Below are 19,063 nucleotides of genomic sequence, written 5' to 3'. Positions count from 1 at the left end.
CAGGGGAAAGAAATGTTAGTTGGCATAAAATCTTAGCTTCAGATGTAAGTGAGCTCAGCCCACATTGTGAAACACCTCGTTTTAGACGTGTAAAATATTTGACACATTCTGCCTGGTGGTGACGAGTATTGCATAATAAATATGGAGGAGTCTCACCTGCTGCAAAACTACTATCAAACATAACCAGCGCTGGAAGAAGGATCTTGACACATCTTATAAGAACTATAGTCCATAACATTTTCAAAGCCTGGGAGAATAATTCATCTAAAAAGGGCATGTTATGCTAAGTTACCTTTCTTTGCTGCTTTCACTGACTAAAACACTACAGCTGTTCTTTATGCACTCTCAAGATCGTTTTACTTTTAACTGGAGTTTAAAAAAATCAATGAAATTACTAAATTTGAAAATATGTTCAAGTAAAAATAATTCAGAATAAAATTAATTGAAGATAAAAAAAAAAGTAAAAAGAATGAAAGTTTCAGTGCAGAGTGAAAGATTAAAATCTGATTCAAATAGTTTAGTTGACGGCAGTTTCAAACAGGTGTGTCTTTAATCTGGATTTAAAAGAGTTTATTCAGAAGACCTGCAGTTTTCTGGGATCTTGTTCCAGATGTAAGGAGCAGAGAAACTGAAGGCTGCTTCTCCATGAAGTTCAAAGACTCTCCTCGGTGAACAAGACTCTTAAATGTTGCATGAAACTTTCTGCCCATCATTTTTCTGATCCAAGTACACGGTGTGGATGGATGACAACAAACTGAATATGAAATCAGCAGTTTAAATCGAAGCAAAGAGTAAATCATTTTATTTTGCTTGTGTTTTAAAAAAAAATTAGGACTGGTGTGATTTATTCACATTTTCACACAGTATAGCATCACTGTCTCTTCGGTACCTGTAAAACTGTGGTCTGTGTTTTCAGCTTAAAGGTTTTTCAAACATCGCCATGTATTTTGTTTTTCCCTAAGATTGCATGCAGATGTCAGTCACTGAAAGTAATAGTAAAGCATAAGACACGAGGGACAAACTGGAACTGCTACCCTGCATTCATGTGCCCTGCATTAGTAGAACAGCAGTTTTTAAAGTCTCTCCCGCAATGCTGTCTTGTGTCTGAAACGCAGAAAGCAGCAAGCAACATTAAGCGAAATTTTACCCAAACATGTGTACATGAACATATTTAAGGCGTTTCTTCTTCCCTTTTCTTCCAGACGTTCTAAACTGTGAGTCGCATGAAATAGTTAGTGCAGCCATCACAACTAAAGTCTCCCTATCACCCCTCCGTCCTTTATACTCCTACCATCTGGATTTATGCCAAACAAACACAGATACACATTAAAACACACTCACACAAAAACAGACTGACAGGAAGCAAACCCCACCTCCCATGTTCCTGTTTCACACAGCACCCATGCATGTGTGTGTGAGTGCTTGCACTACAGTGCCCGGCTACTGTCAGCAATCATCAGGAGGCAGATCGAACAACACAGGAAAAAAAAGACTGCACAAAGACTCAAGATAGAAGACGGGAGAGAGAGAGAGAGAGAGAGAGAAAGTGAGCCGTCAGTAAGATGCGATTGTGGAACAATGCTGGCAGTCAAACTGTTTTCTACACGTTTCTCTGCCCTCCCATCCTCTCATGAAGGCAGTTTAAGTGAGGGAGAGGCTCAGGCATCCAACATAATATAATTGTTTAATCAAGAAACTATTTTGACTTTGCCTGTTATTTTGAGAGCGTGCGTAAGCCTTACTCATATTTGTACTGGATTTATGAACTCTTGATTTCTTCTTAGCAGTGAGTCAGTTTTTGTTCCTCTTAAGTTAAGCTTTTAGGTTACTCTTGTTTTAAACTATGACTGTATAACACCTTATTGTGTACACAATATAGTGTCTTAACATATCGCAATGGATTGTATTGTAAAGTATCACATTCTTTATTATGGTTTGGTATCTTATCGTATTGTATCTTATCAGATACGATTATATTCTATTTTATCATATCACACCACAACTTTATTGTATCATAACATATCGTATCATACATAGTGTAATGTATCACAGCGTGCTGTATAGTATTATAATGTAACGTATTGTATCACATCGTACTGTATCGTATCATACTGTATCAGTCTTGTTTTGTTGTCATGTTTTTTGTCATGCCCTGATATGATAATGCTAAACTTGCCATATCACTATTTGTAGTATCATAACTGGTTTTATAAAGGGTCATTAATACTACATCACATTCATCAAGGCATGAATCGAAAAAAGTTCAGTTCAAACTTTGTTTAGATTTTGTTTGTTGGCATTGTTTATACAAAAAGATACAACGGGAAAAAAGTTTGAACCATACTTTCACATGGTAACAACCAGAAAACTTAAATTAGTAAAATTTCACCAGTTAAACACATCTCTTAACTTGGACCTGTACCAACCCTGGTCAACTGTGTGTGTGTGTGTGTGTGTGTGTGTGTGTGTGTGTGTGTGTGTGTGTCTTATGACGACAAAAGATCTTAGTCACACAAACTTTCCATGCCATTTGCATCCTCAGATTTTCATTTATTTGCTTAAACACCTGGCCGCAAGAGAAAATGTTGGACAATACGAGAGACCTTAGAAGCCAATGGAAATGAAACTTAAATTGATAACGATGAAAGAAAAGAAACTGGGAGTGACTGTCAGTCGAAGGGCAGGAGTTCAACGATAAAAGAGTCTGTCCCGTGAAAACACAAACAAAAGGGGGCAGAGCCACTTAAACGTGACGAGTTTCCAAGGATATGAACACCAGCACATTGGAAAGGAGGCAGCCTTGAAGAATCTGTAATTTACACAAACATCATGATGAATTACCTCGCCTTATTTTCGGCTGATAAACAGTGGAACACAGGCACACCTACAAATCACACCCACATAAACACACTTACACACACACTTGCACACAGACATGCACATGTACAGATCAAGAATTTACAAGTCATCTGTGTGTGTGTGTGTGTGTGTGTATATATATATATATATTTAAGTCTGTAACTGTAAGTCTAAATCTGAAAATAGTTTCACAAGAGTAACAGGATGGTAGTTTGTGTATTGCAGAATCAAAATTTTTGTCCATCCAGTTTTGTTAATCTACCATTATCTGTACCACTTTTCCTATTCCAGGTTGCAGGGGCTGAGGTCAATCCCATCTGTCACAGGATGCTTTGTATTTTTAAAACATCTGTGCACATGTACAGCGGAAACCCTTCTTATTAACACTGTGTGACCAGAAATAGGCTACTATCTTTGTTAATCTTCCTTCCTTTACATAAACACATGACAACGCACACGACTGACTCCTCTTCCTTGGAACATAGATATTTTAGTTGTGACCTCAACTGCTTACTAACTGTTTAATCCTGACACACAAACACAAAAAAACTCAGAGCGAGAGATAACAACGGTTATTCTGGGGTTATTATGCCAGTTGGGACAGCTGAAAGGGAGCAAAGGGACACCAACACATGACCTCTTCCTCCCTGCTGACCTCTCCAGACTGTGGGTGTGTGTGTGTAAGTCTGTTTTTACATGCACACTAGTGTCCATGGCATCAGAGTTGTGATGGATTCTGCTCGAAATGTAAAAGTCAAAGTTTGACTTGATGCATCCCAACATGCCAGAGGACATGACGCTGCACTCTACTTTAATAGAAAAGAAAAAGATGCACAATGTATTGGGATGATTTTTTTTTTTGTAACATTTGGATGGATTCAGGGTTACATCAGGATGGAGAACGTCTGCTGTAGATGGTTTTTGTAGATGTTAGTCCACATTCATCAACCCTGTTGGCTTGCTGAGGTCGAGTTGCAAGGTTGTTTTGGGTTGTTTTGGGTAAGGGAGTTTCAGGGGTGGGGTGGGGGGTGTCAGTGGTTTGAGTTGTTAGCTGCTAAAATTGAGGCCAGAGGTTTTAGGCATGAAGATGAAGTGGATGTCTGGGATTCCTTTTGGCTGCAGCCTGACCAGAATAACAACCAGAAAATACTGAAATGTATCTTTATATGTGTGAGTAATAGTTATGTTCAACTAAAAAAAATAAAATGCATTTGGAATTTTAAGAAACGGTGGATTGGGAAACAGGTTAGTGTCTTTTTCTCTATTTTTATGGTTGGTAATCCCCACAGGCACAAAAGGGAACAGTTGATTCACAACAAGCGACATTTCTGCTAGTTTAACGGAATTTAATGTGAAAAACTAACCACCAGAATGTTTGTCACTCTTCAGACAAAACACATCATGTGAGGCCACACACTGAAGGTGCAGGGTGCAGTTAAATTAGTCTCTGGGGGGGGATGACCCAACATGACCGCGGCAGCTGAGAATTTCATAAGAGAAGGAGGAAAGTGGAGGAATGCTAGGAGGAGAAAGAGCGGGGAGGATCTGAGATAAAGGAATGATGGAGGATAGTGGTAAAAGAAACAGAATGTTTTTCCACTTCTGGGCCACAGTTTCTCATCGTCAAGTACTTGTAACTTTATCTTTTAATTCAACGCAGAAAACATTTCAATATGTCAAAATAAAGTTTTAATAGTAAAATTGTATTTTTTTTAAGACCCCCATGCTTTACCGCAGTCATAAACTGAGTAATTCCATATCAAGTGTGCAAAAAAAAGTAAATTCAACAAGGAGACCCAGAGTTTGAACTCTGAATGTTTTACATTTGTAAGGCGTCTGAGTGTCTATTCTTCTATTCTATTGCCATTTGTAGTTGGTGAAAGAAAAAGTAAAATATCAAATCTATTTTTCAGATGTTCCTATTATGAAATCCACAAACACTTTGTTTCCTGTTCAACTAGTTGTGCGTTTACAGATCACACCCATAATTTTTCCATAAACTGCTTACTTCCTCTTTCCTTCGTGTGACAAGCTGCCCTGCCACACTCTTCCCCATAAACAAACACATACATACAAATATCCCTCTGCTAATATAATCCTAATAACTGGAGTGTGAGTTTTGTTAAGGTGTGTGTGTGTGTTTTCTATTGTTCTTTATGTGATGACTGCAAGGCTTAACCTATTTCGCTGAGTAATTCAGTTTGAGTGTGGGTGTGTGTGGGTGTGCATGTATGTGTGTATGTTTGTGTGATTGTCACTCCCTGAATGGAAACAATGTGACTTTAATATGTAATTCGTGAAATGAACTCTGTGTAGAAAGCAATGACTGTTGATGTCATCTGTCAAATGACCGGCACTGCTTAGACAACACATACAAGTAACTGTTCATAATATCAGACAGCTTTTTATATATATATTATTAATGATCTTTACGTTTGGCTGCTTTTAGTCCTTAACGTTTGCAGTTCATTTCAAGGTGGTTCAAACCAATTGTCCCAATACTTGACATTTTGACTTTGTGACCTTTAAAACTAATCAGTCCAACTAATTCATCATCAATCTGTGCTTCATATGTAGTGCCAATACGTCGGTTAGTTGCAATACAAACCTGCAAAACGTCTATAACAGGGTAAACATCAGTTAAATGTTGGAAAGACAGTATTCAGTATTTTAATATGTAGTGTTTTAGCTCAAAGCAGAAAAACACACAACCTCAAAGAATCAGTAATATTGTTCTCTTCTTCCTATTTAAAACTTGATCGACTATGTATAATTGTTTTTTTGTAAGACTGAAGGACCATTTGCTCTTCTGAAATATGTGTTTTCTTGATTAGAGTTAAATAAAAGTTTGATGCATTAAACTCCGTGCTAGCATGCATGCACAACCTAACCCAATGTGAGACCAGCTAACATTATATCAGTTTGGAATTTATGACTCTCATGTTGTATTTCTACACTACCAAATGGGAAAATTAGTTTTCAGCCACTTCCCAGCTAATGCTAGTAGTGTTTTTTAGGAAGTAGCTTAATGCTAACACTAACTGTTGTATGACCATAGCTAACCAAATATATTTGATAACCTCACATGTTGTTTTAGAGTGAAATGTGGGCCACTCTCTCTCTCTCTCTCTCTCTACATATTTTGACTGCTCATTGTCGCCTCAGCTGTTGATCCATGTAGAAGAAGTGAAGTGATGAGAATGTGTCATAATCTACATCATGACCAAAACCCAAGAACACAACAGTAGCCTACATTTAAAAGCTACTAGAACTTCCCATACGAACCGTTACTTCAAAGTAAAATTGCCGGTTTGTGAGAAATGTAAAAAGTGTAAACTACTCTGACGTATTGTTTAAATTGTGCATAGGTAACTACTGCCACAACATGCACTCCACAATTGTGTTTTTCCACTCCTCCACAGAAGGTCTCTTTAGGGGGCAAAGTGACAAATAATGGGGCGTTAAAGTTAATATTGTCCTTGTTTTAAGATTTAGCAGAGCATGCTAGGTTGGATTCTGTCTCTTTTTAGTGGCTTACCTCCCTTTTCAAACAGCCAGTTCAACTGTTTTGTATTTCAATCAAAGTGTCTGGGAGTCAAGTGAAGGAAGGGGAAGGATATTATAGCTTTTAAAGAAACTATTACTCCACTGTCTCTTACTGCAAAGTTGTTTTTTTCTGCCTAGACTTTTTAATGTAGCCTTGAGGGATGAATTACACGAATAATGACAACCCCTTTCTTTGCTCTCACTCTCTTTCCCTTCGCGCTGCAACCCTTGCTCATTTTGTTTAAGTCTGCCTTAATGTCTGCCTCTCTCTTGCTTTTGATGTCCCTTAAACTAACCTCATCTGAATATGCAAACTCAAGATCAGGTTCTACAACCATGACTCTTTGGGCACGAGTATAAAACTCTACGGTTTCTTTCCAAAATCAATGCCCATGCAGACAAAAAAGTGTAGTTTCCATATAATGTATTTTAGCCATACAGATCTCCTCCAAATACAGCCAATGTGGACGCTCTGTTGTGCAGTGAATGAAGCGCAGTGTGACGTTTATCAGTAAGTGACAGATGAGGGGGAAACAAAGAGAAATATCAAATTACATTCTCCACAGGGCACACACACACACACACACACACACACACACACACAAGTTAACACATAAAAACACAGAAACATACAAAGGGACACACAAATATGCTCGTAAAAACATAAATATTGCATACAATTTGTATAATAGTGGTATTTTGCAGACCTGTTGGATTTTTCGTCAATGTGGAGCTTGTTGAGCACAAGATATTTGTAACACCTACATTCACGTTAACACAAATGCACAGATAAACAAAGCTGCTATACGTGCCTGAGAGATAAAAAGTCAAAAACACAAAGACTTAACTGTTTAACGTTATCTTTACAATGTGATAATATTATAAGATGCAGCTTCAAAACTGCTCGACTATAAAATATACATACTGGTAGGCCCACATTGTATCAGCAAAGCTTGCAGTTCAAGTAAAGTTTGTTGCACATTTCCATCTTATGGGGATGGCTGTGTCTCTAGTCTTTTAAGAAGCTCCATTACAATTTTAATTTTACTTAAGTGCAAGCCCCAACCTTAATATTTACAGTCCATGGCCCTAACAGGTGGTCTGCTTCGTGTGTGACTAAGCCAAATGTTTGCTAATCAACAACACCCCCTTGTTGAAACACTTGGCCAGTCTCAGTCAGTCAGTTATTTAACCTCTGTTGATTGATCCATAAAAAGTGCATTTTTTATTTCACCCCTGAATTCTGTTGAGGTAGAATTAAAGCATCATTTTTTTTGCAGCCTGCTGTTTCAATTGGCTGCAAGTCCAACTATTATTATTCAAATACTTTAAAATTATGTTGGAGTGAACAGTAAACCCCTAGACAAACGTCTTTATTTAAAAAAAAATTTAAAAGTAGATATGTATATCTATACTCCTTACCAGCAGGTGGCGGAAATGCACCAATCCGTTGTTTGCCAACCACCATAAAACCATAAAGAAGAAGACGAAGGAAAGATGGCAGACGTACCAGATAATGCACCTGAGCGTGAGTTATTCAACTTAAATCATGTCGCAGTCTTAATAAATGTCACAGACAGTTACTCTTGTAGCTCGTCAGCCTTTTCTAAATGTAGCTCGGGGCTGTGGTTACTTTAGTAAAAACGAGCATCAATATTGTGAACACTGTACTGTCAGACTTTTATACACTTGAAAGGTATTTAGACAGCTACACTAACACTTAGTAGTCACGTGTATTTAAACAGCTGTATTATTATCTGTTATGTAAGCCAAACTGTATCTATAGACTTTAATGGTGCAGTTTTTGTTAATATTATTTTTATATAATACAATTCTTTGGTTTGTTGCAGAAAATATTACCTTCTGACTTAAAAGCAAAAATAAATAAATAGACTTCTTTAACCGTACTGTAAGCTTTAGAAAAACATAAAATAAAACCGCATATAGGCCTATAAACTATTCTCTGAAAATGTGCTGAGTCATACCTTGCATTCACGTGCTCCTCGGATGTTTTTGAGTCCTTCTGTGGGAATGGAGGCATAATACCTCTTTGTCTGTTGGTCAGTTTACTCTATCAGCTGTATAGTTTTATATTTCATTGTCACATTCATTAACACGTTTTATACTCTATGCAAGAACAAGATTTGTGTTTGACCAAGTCAAAGTTTGTTTCTGTTTTATTTTTCAACGTAAAATACTGTACCAACATTTTCACCCACTTTACCAATCGTTGTCCCAACTTGGTGTAGTCTTCAAGTGAATTTTCCCAGGTGTAAAAAGTCATTCATTATTATTATTATTATTAGTAGTAGTAGTAGTAGTAGTAGTAGTAGTAGTATTAGTATTATTATTTACTGACCCAATGTGAATGCATCACAGCACCAAGTAGAAAGTAACTGTTGTTGAACTGGTATTTCATCATAACATCAGTCATTAAATCATGCTGTTCTTCTATCTGTTACTGTGTGTATATCATCCAAAATAACATTAAAAAAACGATCATACTGACAATATACTTTTATCAGCTTGTTTTGTCTGTGTGTTGTGAAATATTCAAACACAACCTTTCAGACCTTCATGTTTTGTTTTGTTTTTTTGTGGCAGCATCGCTGTCAAACTGGAATATTGGCCGGACATTTTCCAAAGAAAAATAACTAGATATTTGTTTATTTGGATCATCTGTATTCTCAACTACAATATTAAGAAAATGCCTTGTTTGTTTGTTTGTTTGTTTTCCCCCAATGTATTCATTCTTCAAATTATTTGTCAAGCTTCCTTTTTTTTAAAGGGCTGATCTTATTTGGACACTGATTACTAATTTCTGAGTATTCCTTTCAGATTGCCCAGGAACACAAAGTGAGCAAGCAGGAAAGACATCATCATGTCAGGGCTGTCCAAACCAGAAACTGTGTTCCTCTGGAGCCACCAAGGCCCCAGACCCCGGTAAGAGACTCTTACCTACTCCTTCCATACAGATGATTGAATATAAAGCTTGAGAAAAATGTCCTTAAAAAACAGTACTGGCCATTAACTGAAATCACGTCTTTTAGTGGGCCTTTTTTTTTGCATTTGAAATTTGGTGTTGCTGCTAAACATATCTATCCTTTCTTTCTTACTTCATTTTTTTTTCATCTCCAGCCATTGCAGAGATAGGTGAAAAGCTGTCAACAGTCAAACACAAGATTCTGGTGTTGTCTGGAAAAGGAGGAGTGGGAAAGAGCACATTCAGCGCTCACTTGGCTCATGCCCTGGCAAGTGACGACACAAAGGAGGTAAGCTTTGCTTTTTCTTTTTTTTTTTCATACTGCACAAGTCACAGAGCCACCAGTAGGGTTTAAGATGCTGTGATTTTTATTTTATTTTTATTTTTTTTATGCAACATCAGCATGTGGTGTCTTAACCCTGTTAAAAGCTGTGAAATAAACTCAAAAGTATTTTTTCTCAACAGTTAATGGGTCCATTAGTGACACCTTAATACCACTAGAGGTCACTGCAGACTGATTTGAATTTTTATTTTAACACTCACACCTCCATCTGTCTTACTTGGTTGTTTTGTTTTGAGGTTGCACTGCTGGATGTCGACATATGTGGGCCATCTATTCCTCGCATCATGGGCTTAGAAGGAGAACAGGTGAGCAGACATGTCTGCAGGAATACACACTTGGATGTCATGTGTCACAAAGATTTGACTTAAGCACAAGTTCCACATATTAATGAGCAGTAGATATCACAGATAAATGTCAGGAATTTTGCCCAGAATGGGCCTTTTCTTTACTTTTTTTTTAAAACATGAATGACTCATGGTTAATGCGTCTACTTTCCACTCGCATACAGTAAGTCTTCTCATAGTTCACAGATGGTAATCAGTTCTTTTGTGCGCAGGTTCACCAGAGCGGATCTGGATGGTCTCCAGTGGTGAGTCATTTCACACAATTCCCCTTTGATGCAGGAAAAGGATCCATGTCAAGAATTATCTGTTACACATGGTATCATCAGTACACACGTTTACATTTCAACAAAGGAAAAAAATATATAAATGGAATTCCAGTGCTTCTAACATCCATATTAAAAACCTGGCTCTCCCATTGGCTTCTTGAAAAACATTAGCTTTCAGTTTCACAATTGAACCTTGAAGAAAATAACAGCTCTAAAAGACAGAAAGTGACACCCTTTTCATGACATTGATCTTCTATGGTATATCTATCCATTCATAAATGGAAGGTATTAATGACATTAGTCACTGTGTGTTGCAGTATGTGGAGGACAACCTGGCAGTCATGTCCATTGGTTTCCTTCTCAGTAGCCCTGATGACGCCGTGATCTGGAGAGGACCCAAGAAGAATGGTAATGTTTTTGTATGTCAGTGTGTGTGCATAAAATGTTTTACTGTTTCAATGTAACTATAACAGTTGTTGTGTTTGTCTACAATCAGGGATGATCAAGCAGTTTTTGAGGGATGTCGACTGGGGGGAATTGGATTACCTCATTGTGGACACGCCCCCTGGCACCTCAGATGAACACCTGTCCATTGTGCAATACCTAAGCTCCACCCACGTTGACGGAGCGGTGATCATCACCACACCCCAGGTAGCACAAACACAAGTCCCTAGATGGGTATCAAATAACAGTCATAGCAGTTACAGCCCCTGTATAGGGAGTTTCCACCTACAAACAGCATCAGTCTTCTTTCAAACAATGGTATGACTACATTTCCCAGAATCAAGTTGAACTATCTGGACTTGTTCTTTTAGCAGCTTTGAGGAGTAATTATGAAAGTTAAGTTAACAGCAGCTACTATAGAAATAGACAAAGAAAGTGAGAGTTGCAGCCGTTGATTGAAGATGCAACTACAAAACCGCCAGTCCTGCTGTGACTTTCATCGTCGTCCTATATCTCCACCTGCAACACTCATCTGAATCTAATCAGTTACCATGTGTTGTTGGGGGGTAATGTAGGAGGTAATTCTGGGAAATATTGAAGGTTACATGTTGTTAAAAAATACACCATGTAACACAAAGCTGTTTACCTAGCCTGTTTGCAAACCACCAGATTATGAGAAAAGGCCAGCCTTTTTTTTTTTTACCTGCTCCACTTTTCAGAAAATGTGTGCTTAAACAGGCCATTTGGAAATTTTGTGACGTTTTAGGCGGTTTTTGCCTTCTAAATCTGCCTTCTCGTTCTAAACAATCAGGCATGGAGCAAGAAAAGCCGAACTACCCAAGCCCTTCCAAATGGGCGTGGTCAGACACGGCTTATTTACATTTAAAGGTACAGCCTGTTCTGTGCAGGGCTGAAATAGAGGGGTTTATAGACAGGATCAAATACAGGATCAGAGTGGATTGATCAAGAACAAGAAACTTCACAGACAGGTTTTGGCGATTTCTGAGACTTATTTAAACTTGGAGTTTAGTATTACCCCTTTAAGTTCATGTGGTAGGTATATGGACGGTAAGCCTGATAAAGTTCTCGCTAAATGAAAATTTCCTGGTATGTACTCGAAATGTTTTGCTGTCAGTTTCTGTACTTTTTTATAGCAACTTTTTTATGCCTTTAAGACCTTCTGCAAAACACATCTTCCATTTGGCATACATCAGAGTATGCAACAATATCATAATTCCTAAAAGTTTTTTTTTCTTCAGATGCTATAAAGTGCAGCATGGCGCAATGTTAGGTTATCATCCAGCATGACAAGGTTTTTTTTTTTTTTTTTTTTTAAACAATACACAAAAGGGGCAGTAAAATGTTGAAATCTCAAAGGATACACAACAGACCATATCAAGATTACATAAATTGAGCTTTTATAGGTGTCCTCTTCTTCTATAAAACTACAGGTATTATAAAGGTTACGTGTCGCTGCAGTTATACACAGCTCAACGCTGCCAGCCTTTAGCACACATTGTTTCACAGTCCCTTTTATTCCCTGTCATTTATTCCTTTCCTTTCTCGGTCCTCCTGTTTTGTTTTTTTGTTTTGTTTTGTTTTTATTGAGAAGAAAGTGTTGAAACAGTAACGAAGACAGCAGCAGTGGACTTGAACATTCCCCTGGATGTGTCTCTCCTGAATGTGCATGCTCTGCTGCCTGTCATCAAATGTGACTTTCACTGCAGTTCATCAGTTTTGCATAGAGGCAAACGTAAACGATAGCTATCTTTATGTTTAGCTTTTAGCATGCTAACAAATCCACTGACTCTACTTCAGAATAGATAGCACTGTCCTATCCCTACTGAGAATTGGGAGTCACTGTGACCTTGTTTTGTTGTTGGTATGTGCACCGAAACTTTCTTTTTTTTTTTTTTTTTTTTTTGTCTACACTTGATGAGCTTTACGTAAACAAAATGCTTCCTCGTTTTTAAACGAGGATCCATGAGGTCAGACAGCAGAAGAGTCACTTCCTCCTTCTTTTACTAAACCCAAACCAAACAATAAGCTGGGAAGTACCGAGTTACAATCCTGTCTGGTTGATATCAGGTTCTTTTTGTTATTTTTTATTTACACAGTTTCTCTCAAGGGAATCGGGATAGCAGCTGTGAGCTCTTTTCACTCCAGATAATTCTCGTCTCCTGCTGTATCCTCTCTTCTGTCTTTGCAGTGCCTTTCTCTTCCTATCTCTATTCAGTTTATAATTATATAAGCAGGGTTTTTATTCTCCAGCCATTGCAGAGATAGGTGAAAAGCTGTCAACAGTCAAACACAAGATTCTGGTGTTGTCTGGAAAAGGAGGAGTGGGAAAGATGCATATTCTCTATGCTTATCTTGACTGACCATTTTAAAATACAAACTGAATTGAGAACATATCCCGAAACAAAACAAACAGGCTCAACAACAACCGTCTGAACAATATAAATAATTATACAATCAAACGCAAAAAAACAGGGAGCATACAGGGAGATCATAAATGACTACATGACTGAGCCGTCTTTGGAAGCTGTTCCAGTTTAAAATATTCCACGTTGATCCTGTCAACAACAACTACAAAAATCACCTACAGATCAAGTGGCAACCTCCATCTGAAAGGAGTGGGGGGGAGCCAACGCACAAGTTAAAAAACCAGCAGTTCCCCGAGTGTCCACTTGAGGCTGGCCCGTGTTTACAGCAGAAATAAATAATAACCTTTTATGACACAAAATGGTTTTGTCTGAACAGCTCATTGGTTTAAAATCTTTAAGGAGGTGATTATTTGTATTATTCGTCTCTATGCCAATGACGCTTTTAGACCTGTGTCAGAACGCATAATTGTGGGTGTGGTTGAGCAAACAGAGAGGTGGGTGCATCCTTAAAACGGATGCTTAGACGCACAGTGTCAGCTTCACCTTTTTTCATTGTTGCCAGACTGAATCGAACTTCAGGTGGAGTCAGCATTTCCAATATGGCGCGGCCCCATCATCAGGCTTCATAAAGCCTCTTCAGAAACCTTCAGAGTCTTTTGCTATGACGGTATGTCGTGTCCTGTAACGATGGGGCACAACATTATGTCAGAGATCTTGGATCCTGTTCTTCCTTTTTCTCCTACTGTTTGTGTTTTAGGCGTGAGAGCTTAACTTGCCCAGCGGTGTCACGCCTTTGTCTGCCTCTCCGTTAAAGACTGGTTCTTATTAACTGAAAGGAGCTGAAGCCAGCGTGCTTCATGAAGGAGTCATGGCTGGTGGAGTATCTTGACCTGCTTAATGTGGAGAGAGCAGCCAATTTCCTGAGAGACTTTGATTGGAGTCTTAGTGGGCAGTGGGATATTGACTGGACTAATCTGGGTTGAGAGCTGGGTACTGAATGTTTTTTGGGTTTGTGTGCCTCTGAAAGGATTGGTTCATTATGGTATGATCATGTATGAGCTCCTTTTGGATGTGTTAAAGAAATATTCATAATGAATGTAATATTTAGTTTGCACCCTGACATCTGCACATTTTTTGTATTTGTAGATTTTTACAGTTCTCGAAACACTGAAAAAAACAAACTAGTATCCTGAGGAGTCCAGCTTTCACGGATGACTTTAAAGATGATGATGATGTTTGGTTTGCTGGCATTACATTATCAGTGCCCTGTGATCAGGAAGTTACACAACACTTTAGCATAGCGAGTAATTGAGTTGGACTACAGTTTGCAGCATGAAATGTTAACCGGTCTCTCACAAGTCCTTTTTGATTTCTCTCCCCTGCAGGAGATTTCATTGCAGGACGTGCGAAAGGAGATCAGGTTCTGTCAGAAGGTCAAGCTGCCGATCATCGGAGTGGTGGAGAACATGAGCGGCTTCGTGTGTCCGAAATGCAAGGTCATTACCAGTGATGTACACAGAGGGGCAGACACAACCACGAGTGATAACCTAAAGAAGAAGATTTGCTTTATTGATCCCGATGTGGAAATTCTGTTTTTAGACTCTGTGAAATCATGCAACACACTCAGGCTGATACTGTAAACGTGCACAAACAGGATCCTATGGACGTGTTTGTATAAAAGACAACAAAGTAAATGAAGAATTCTGAACAGCAGTGAACATATTTAGGTTTGTTCAGTGAAAGCAGAATGAACTGTACGCCGATGGAGCTGGCCACGTTTTCATCGTACCATGAGCTCGACGCGTAGCCTGAGATCCAGAAGATGAATGACAGTGTAACTTCGATCTTTCTCTGTGCGTCTCTCTTGCAGAACACGTCGCAGATCTTCCCTCCCACCAGCGGGGGCGCTGAGAAAATGTGCGAGGATTTGAATCTACCGCTTTTAGGAAAGGTACCGCTCGACCCCAGGATCGCACGAAGCTGCGACGAGGGCAAGTCTTTCCTCAGTGAAGTGCCAGACTCTCCTGCCGCTCAGGCCTACCAGAGGATTGTGCAGAGTGAGTGTGTCCAGTAACGCTTACACAGCACGCATACGGCAGCATCTCTTCGTCATCATAACTTTCGCTGGTTTCGTAACTTTCCAATGTAAGGAAGTTGGGCACAAACATGCATTGTTTGGATTCTGGTGAAGTCCCTTATGAGTTTTGATGACTGGCTCCGGTTTCTTTGGAGCGTGGGAGTTAACCATCCCCACTGCCTGTTCAGTAATTTACTGGGGTAATAATGTTAATGTCTGACTGGCTCCGGTTTCTTTGGAGCATGGGCGTTACCATTTATATAAAAACAAGTATTTCCCATTCAATGCCTCCTTTACTTTCTGTTTCCCTAATGCCTTCTGCCCCCGTCAGTAAAAACACTGTAACTATTGTACTATTTTGGCAGATATTTTGAAGAATGTGTGTGCCTGAGTTTTAGTTTCAGTTTGAGTTTTTCCGGGGACATTAAAAAAACAGGCAGGTGAGCGGGAGGAACCAACACCAACAAAGAGACTGTTTAATATGTTTGAAGAAAAGAAAAAAATCTCGATGGCATTGCCCAAGATAGGCAAAGTTTTTCATTCGGGTAATTATGCTTATGGTTGACCTCTGTTGCCAGGCACCAACATGCATTTTTTTGGATTCTGGTGAAGTCCCTTTTGAGTTTTGATGACTGCATGGTTTATATCTCAATTCTCCATTAAATGTAATGAAAGGAGAAGCGATCGCTTTACAAATGGGAAGCAGAGTCGGCCTAGGAGGAAGAACATCGCATCGAAATTAACATCAGGAAATAAAAGTTGAAGAATTTTAATGCGGTTTAGCTCTCAGATGATTGTCTTCACAGCTTTTGCAGACAGATAATGAAGAAAAGAAAAACGCACAAAGATCTTTACTGTAATCTGTACCTAAACAGTCCTCTCTGCTCCCCTACACCAGGTATTCAGGACTACTGTTCCAACCGTGCAACAGAGGAGCAGAGAGCCACCTGAAGCCACTCTGATGGTGGATCAGAACTGTGAGAGAGATCGCCTGAGGAGAGAGTGGGAGAACAAAGAAACGCACAAAATGCAACATCCCACAAAGTCTGCCAGAGGTATAGAGATATGTTAAGTTTATCTCTTGACAAGGCAGCAGCTTGTTTTTGGTGAGCTGGTCAGACTTTCATTGCAGGAACATATTCTACTGCAGTGCTGGAATTATAATTTTTTTTGTACAAAAGGTATTATAAATGAAGAGTATTGTTCTGATCTTTCAATTGAATGATAGTGAGGGCTAGGTTCACCTTGAAGGAGAGTACATTTTCAGAAACATATTGCAATGTTTAGATGGGAGACGATAAATGTTGTTCGAAGGTAACAACAAACCACCATTCCTGGAGTTTGATCTCTGAAATAAACCATTGTCTGATTTTTAACGGCGAATGTTCCGGCGCGAAAACAGACGAGAAGAAAACAAAAAAATGGAAAAATCTGACTCCTGTTCCCTATCAATTTCCAAATTGACATTTGATTGTACCAACTGAATATCAAATGAATTGGCTGTTCAATTTTCTTCAAATTGCTGTTCCAATGAATACCGCACTTAACGTTAATGTTGAATATAGCATGCTAGCTTAAATAGCGATATCCTACACTGTTGAAGTAATGTTTTCAAACTCTCACTCCAACATAGACCTTGGTTTTTCCAATATGGCGGTTCTGGCTCAAAAAAATAAAATGGATGGGGACAGCACAAATGGTTCACCACACACCCATGGGTAACGCCACATTGTCTGCATCAACTTTACGTATATGTCAGAAACAACGTCCCCGCTAAGTGCCAGTTTGAGATGCTGATGATGAATCTTTTCTGAACAATAGAGTTTAAATACACAGACTTTTGTAATTCCCTGATTGGTGAAATAAATGACCAAATATGAACCCACTTGTGTATTTTCCATGAAAAGTACGGAACATATAGGATACACGATCCTCTTAATTGTATCGGTCTATACATTTACATATTCCTAGAGGTGACCCTGTCTTAAATGTTTAACCCTCACTTCATGTGCGTGCCAACAACACAATGATAGTGTACATCAGAACAGATTGACTTTTAAGTGACGAGAACACAGTTGAACGAGGTCATTTGTTTTGACGTCCTCGCGTGTACTTTGCTATACATAGTCGTAGTTCCTTCAAGGTTCACAAAAAAAGCACATGTGAAACTGCATCTGCATCCTGCCTACAGACAAGCCTCAGCCAGACACACCGACAGTGTGTTTCTCACATACAACACTGTAGCTTTCATTTAACACATGTTCCAAGTTTATGACTGTTGAGGTCTGATCATGTGTGATACTGATACGGTTTTTTTTAGCAGTGACTGCAGAGACACAGACGTTTCAGCTTCAGATAGTCATTGTTATTTCAAACAAGCAGACATAAAGGACTGAAAGAGTAAAGGGACTAATCTTTGTCGGCCACTGATCTATGTTTGTGTTTTAGGCCTCTATAAGTGGCTTCTTGTCAAAAACAGTGACAATAGTGCATCACGTTGGTTTTATGCAAATCTATTCAAATACACGTGTCTGCTTTACAAAGAAAAGGGTTTGTCAAAGCAGCAGTAGTTCATACTCTTAAAGGCAGGGTTGGTCATTTTCTCCGGATACACTTTTTAAATATTTTGGTTGAAATTTTAGGTCCTGACAAAAATTAATAACTCAAGTGCTCTGAAAAAGGAACGAAGACAATCTGTCATCTCTAGCAGTTGTAGGCCTGTAAAAACTTCAACCAATGTCGGCCACGAGGTACCTGCTTGTTCTCTACCCCCCCGTGTACCCGAGCCCACACGCTGAATGAGACGTGAGACGACGTCGTTTCTACACCATGCAAGCGACGAGCTGAGGTCCGCTTTTGAAACGACAGCACTCGTGCATGTAAGTGAGGGGTCGTGGCTTTTGAGGTAGCACAGAGCGGACGGGGTTGTAGATGGAGCACTGAGGGAACGCTACTTTCATAATAATGCTAATTTTTTTTAAATTACCAACCCTGCCTTTCAACTCAAATGAGTGATTAAAAACCTTGATCCTATACTTCAACAACCAACAATCTTAAAGTTTGCAGACTACCTGTGCTGAGGTACATTTAGAACATGCAGTGATTAGCCGAACCAGTTTTGAGCCTAAAAAATTAGGAGAGGAGCGTCGGCATCCAATAAATATATAAATGTCGGAAGGCAAGGTTGTTCAACATCAACAGGATGGGAAAATCACAGGGGGCTCTCAGGCCACAAAGAATGTTTTATCATTGAACGGGTACAAAGCTCCTTCACTTAGTGTATTACAGATTTATTATTACAATAAAGGCTCTGATTAATCCAATATTTTTCAGTTGCAAAACACAGTATTTTTTATCAGAGTATTAATCCCCCTTATCATGCAGACACACAATCACCCCTCCTCTGTTCACTCTTCTCACACATCTACCCACGCTGCCTCTCTGTTGCGTCCTCACTGTATCTGCACGGTTCACTTTCTCCATTAAAGGAGCACGATGGAGTTTTCACCTAAAAATGGCTAAATCTAATAACATGCTTTCCATTTCATCATCTTGCTAAAGCATGATGAATCTTCACTTCCTTATAATGACACCCCATCAACCAGACATTAAAAGTCTTGATGCGTTCCCACATAAAAAAAACCTGCATGACTTATTCAATACAGAACTTCCCTCAACCATTCAAACTCCTCCCTCTTTAATGAGAACACCTCCTGAACAAAAAAAGTGTGTGTCTCTAAAGAAACAAACTTTAAGTCAATCATTTCAACCGAGAGCTTTATCTCTCATTGTACGGGGAGAAGAAGTTGCCGCC

The 19,063-nt window shown here is 39.0% G+C and overlaps 1 protein-coding gene across 1 annotated transcript; it reads left to right on the top strand.

The window, feature by feature from the left end:
- The first annotated feature begins 7,827 nt into the window (after positions 1–7,827).
- On the top strand, positions 7,828–17,130 carry nubp1 (nucleotide binding protein 1 (MinD homolog, E. coli)). The gene is made up of 10 exons (XM_079366696.1): positions 7,828–7,933; positions 9,244–9,348; positions 9,544–9,677; positions 9,968–10,036; positions 10,288–10,320; positions 10,659–10,749; positions 10,838–10,992; positions 14,558–14,668; positions 15,043–15,229; positions 16,148–17,130. The coding sequence occupies exons 1-10, from the start codon at positions 7,903–7,905 to the stop codon at positions 16,198–16,200; spliced, it is 969 nt and encodes a 322-aa protein (XP_079222822.1). The 5' UTR covers positions 7,828–7,902; the 3' UTR covers positions 16,201–17,130.
- Positions 17,131–19,063: the final 1,933 nt, after the last annotated feature.

The sequence above is a fragment of the Symphodus melops genome (assembly GCF_947650265.1).
Source record: "Symphodus melops genome assembly, chromosome: 17".
Lineage (NCBI taxonomy): Eukaryota > Metazoa > Chordata > Actinopteri > Labriformes > Labridae > Symphodus > Symphodus melops.
Note: the sequence above shows the minus strand (reverse complement) of the source record. Positions and strands in the feature narration are given on the sequence as shown.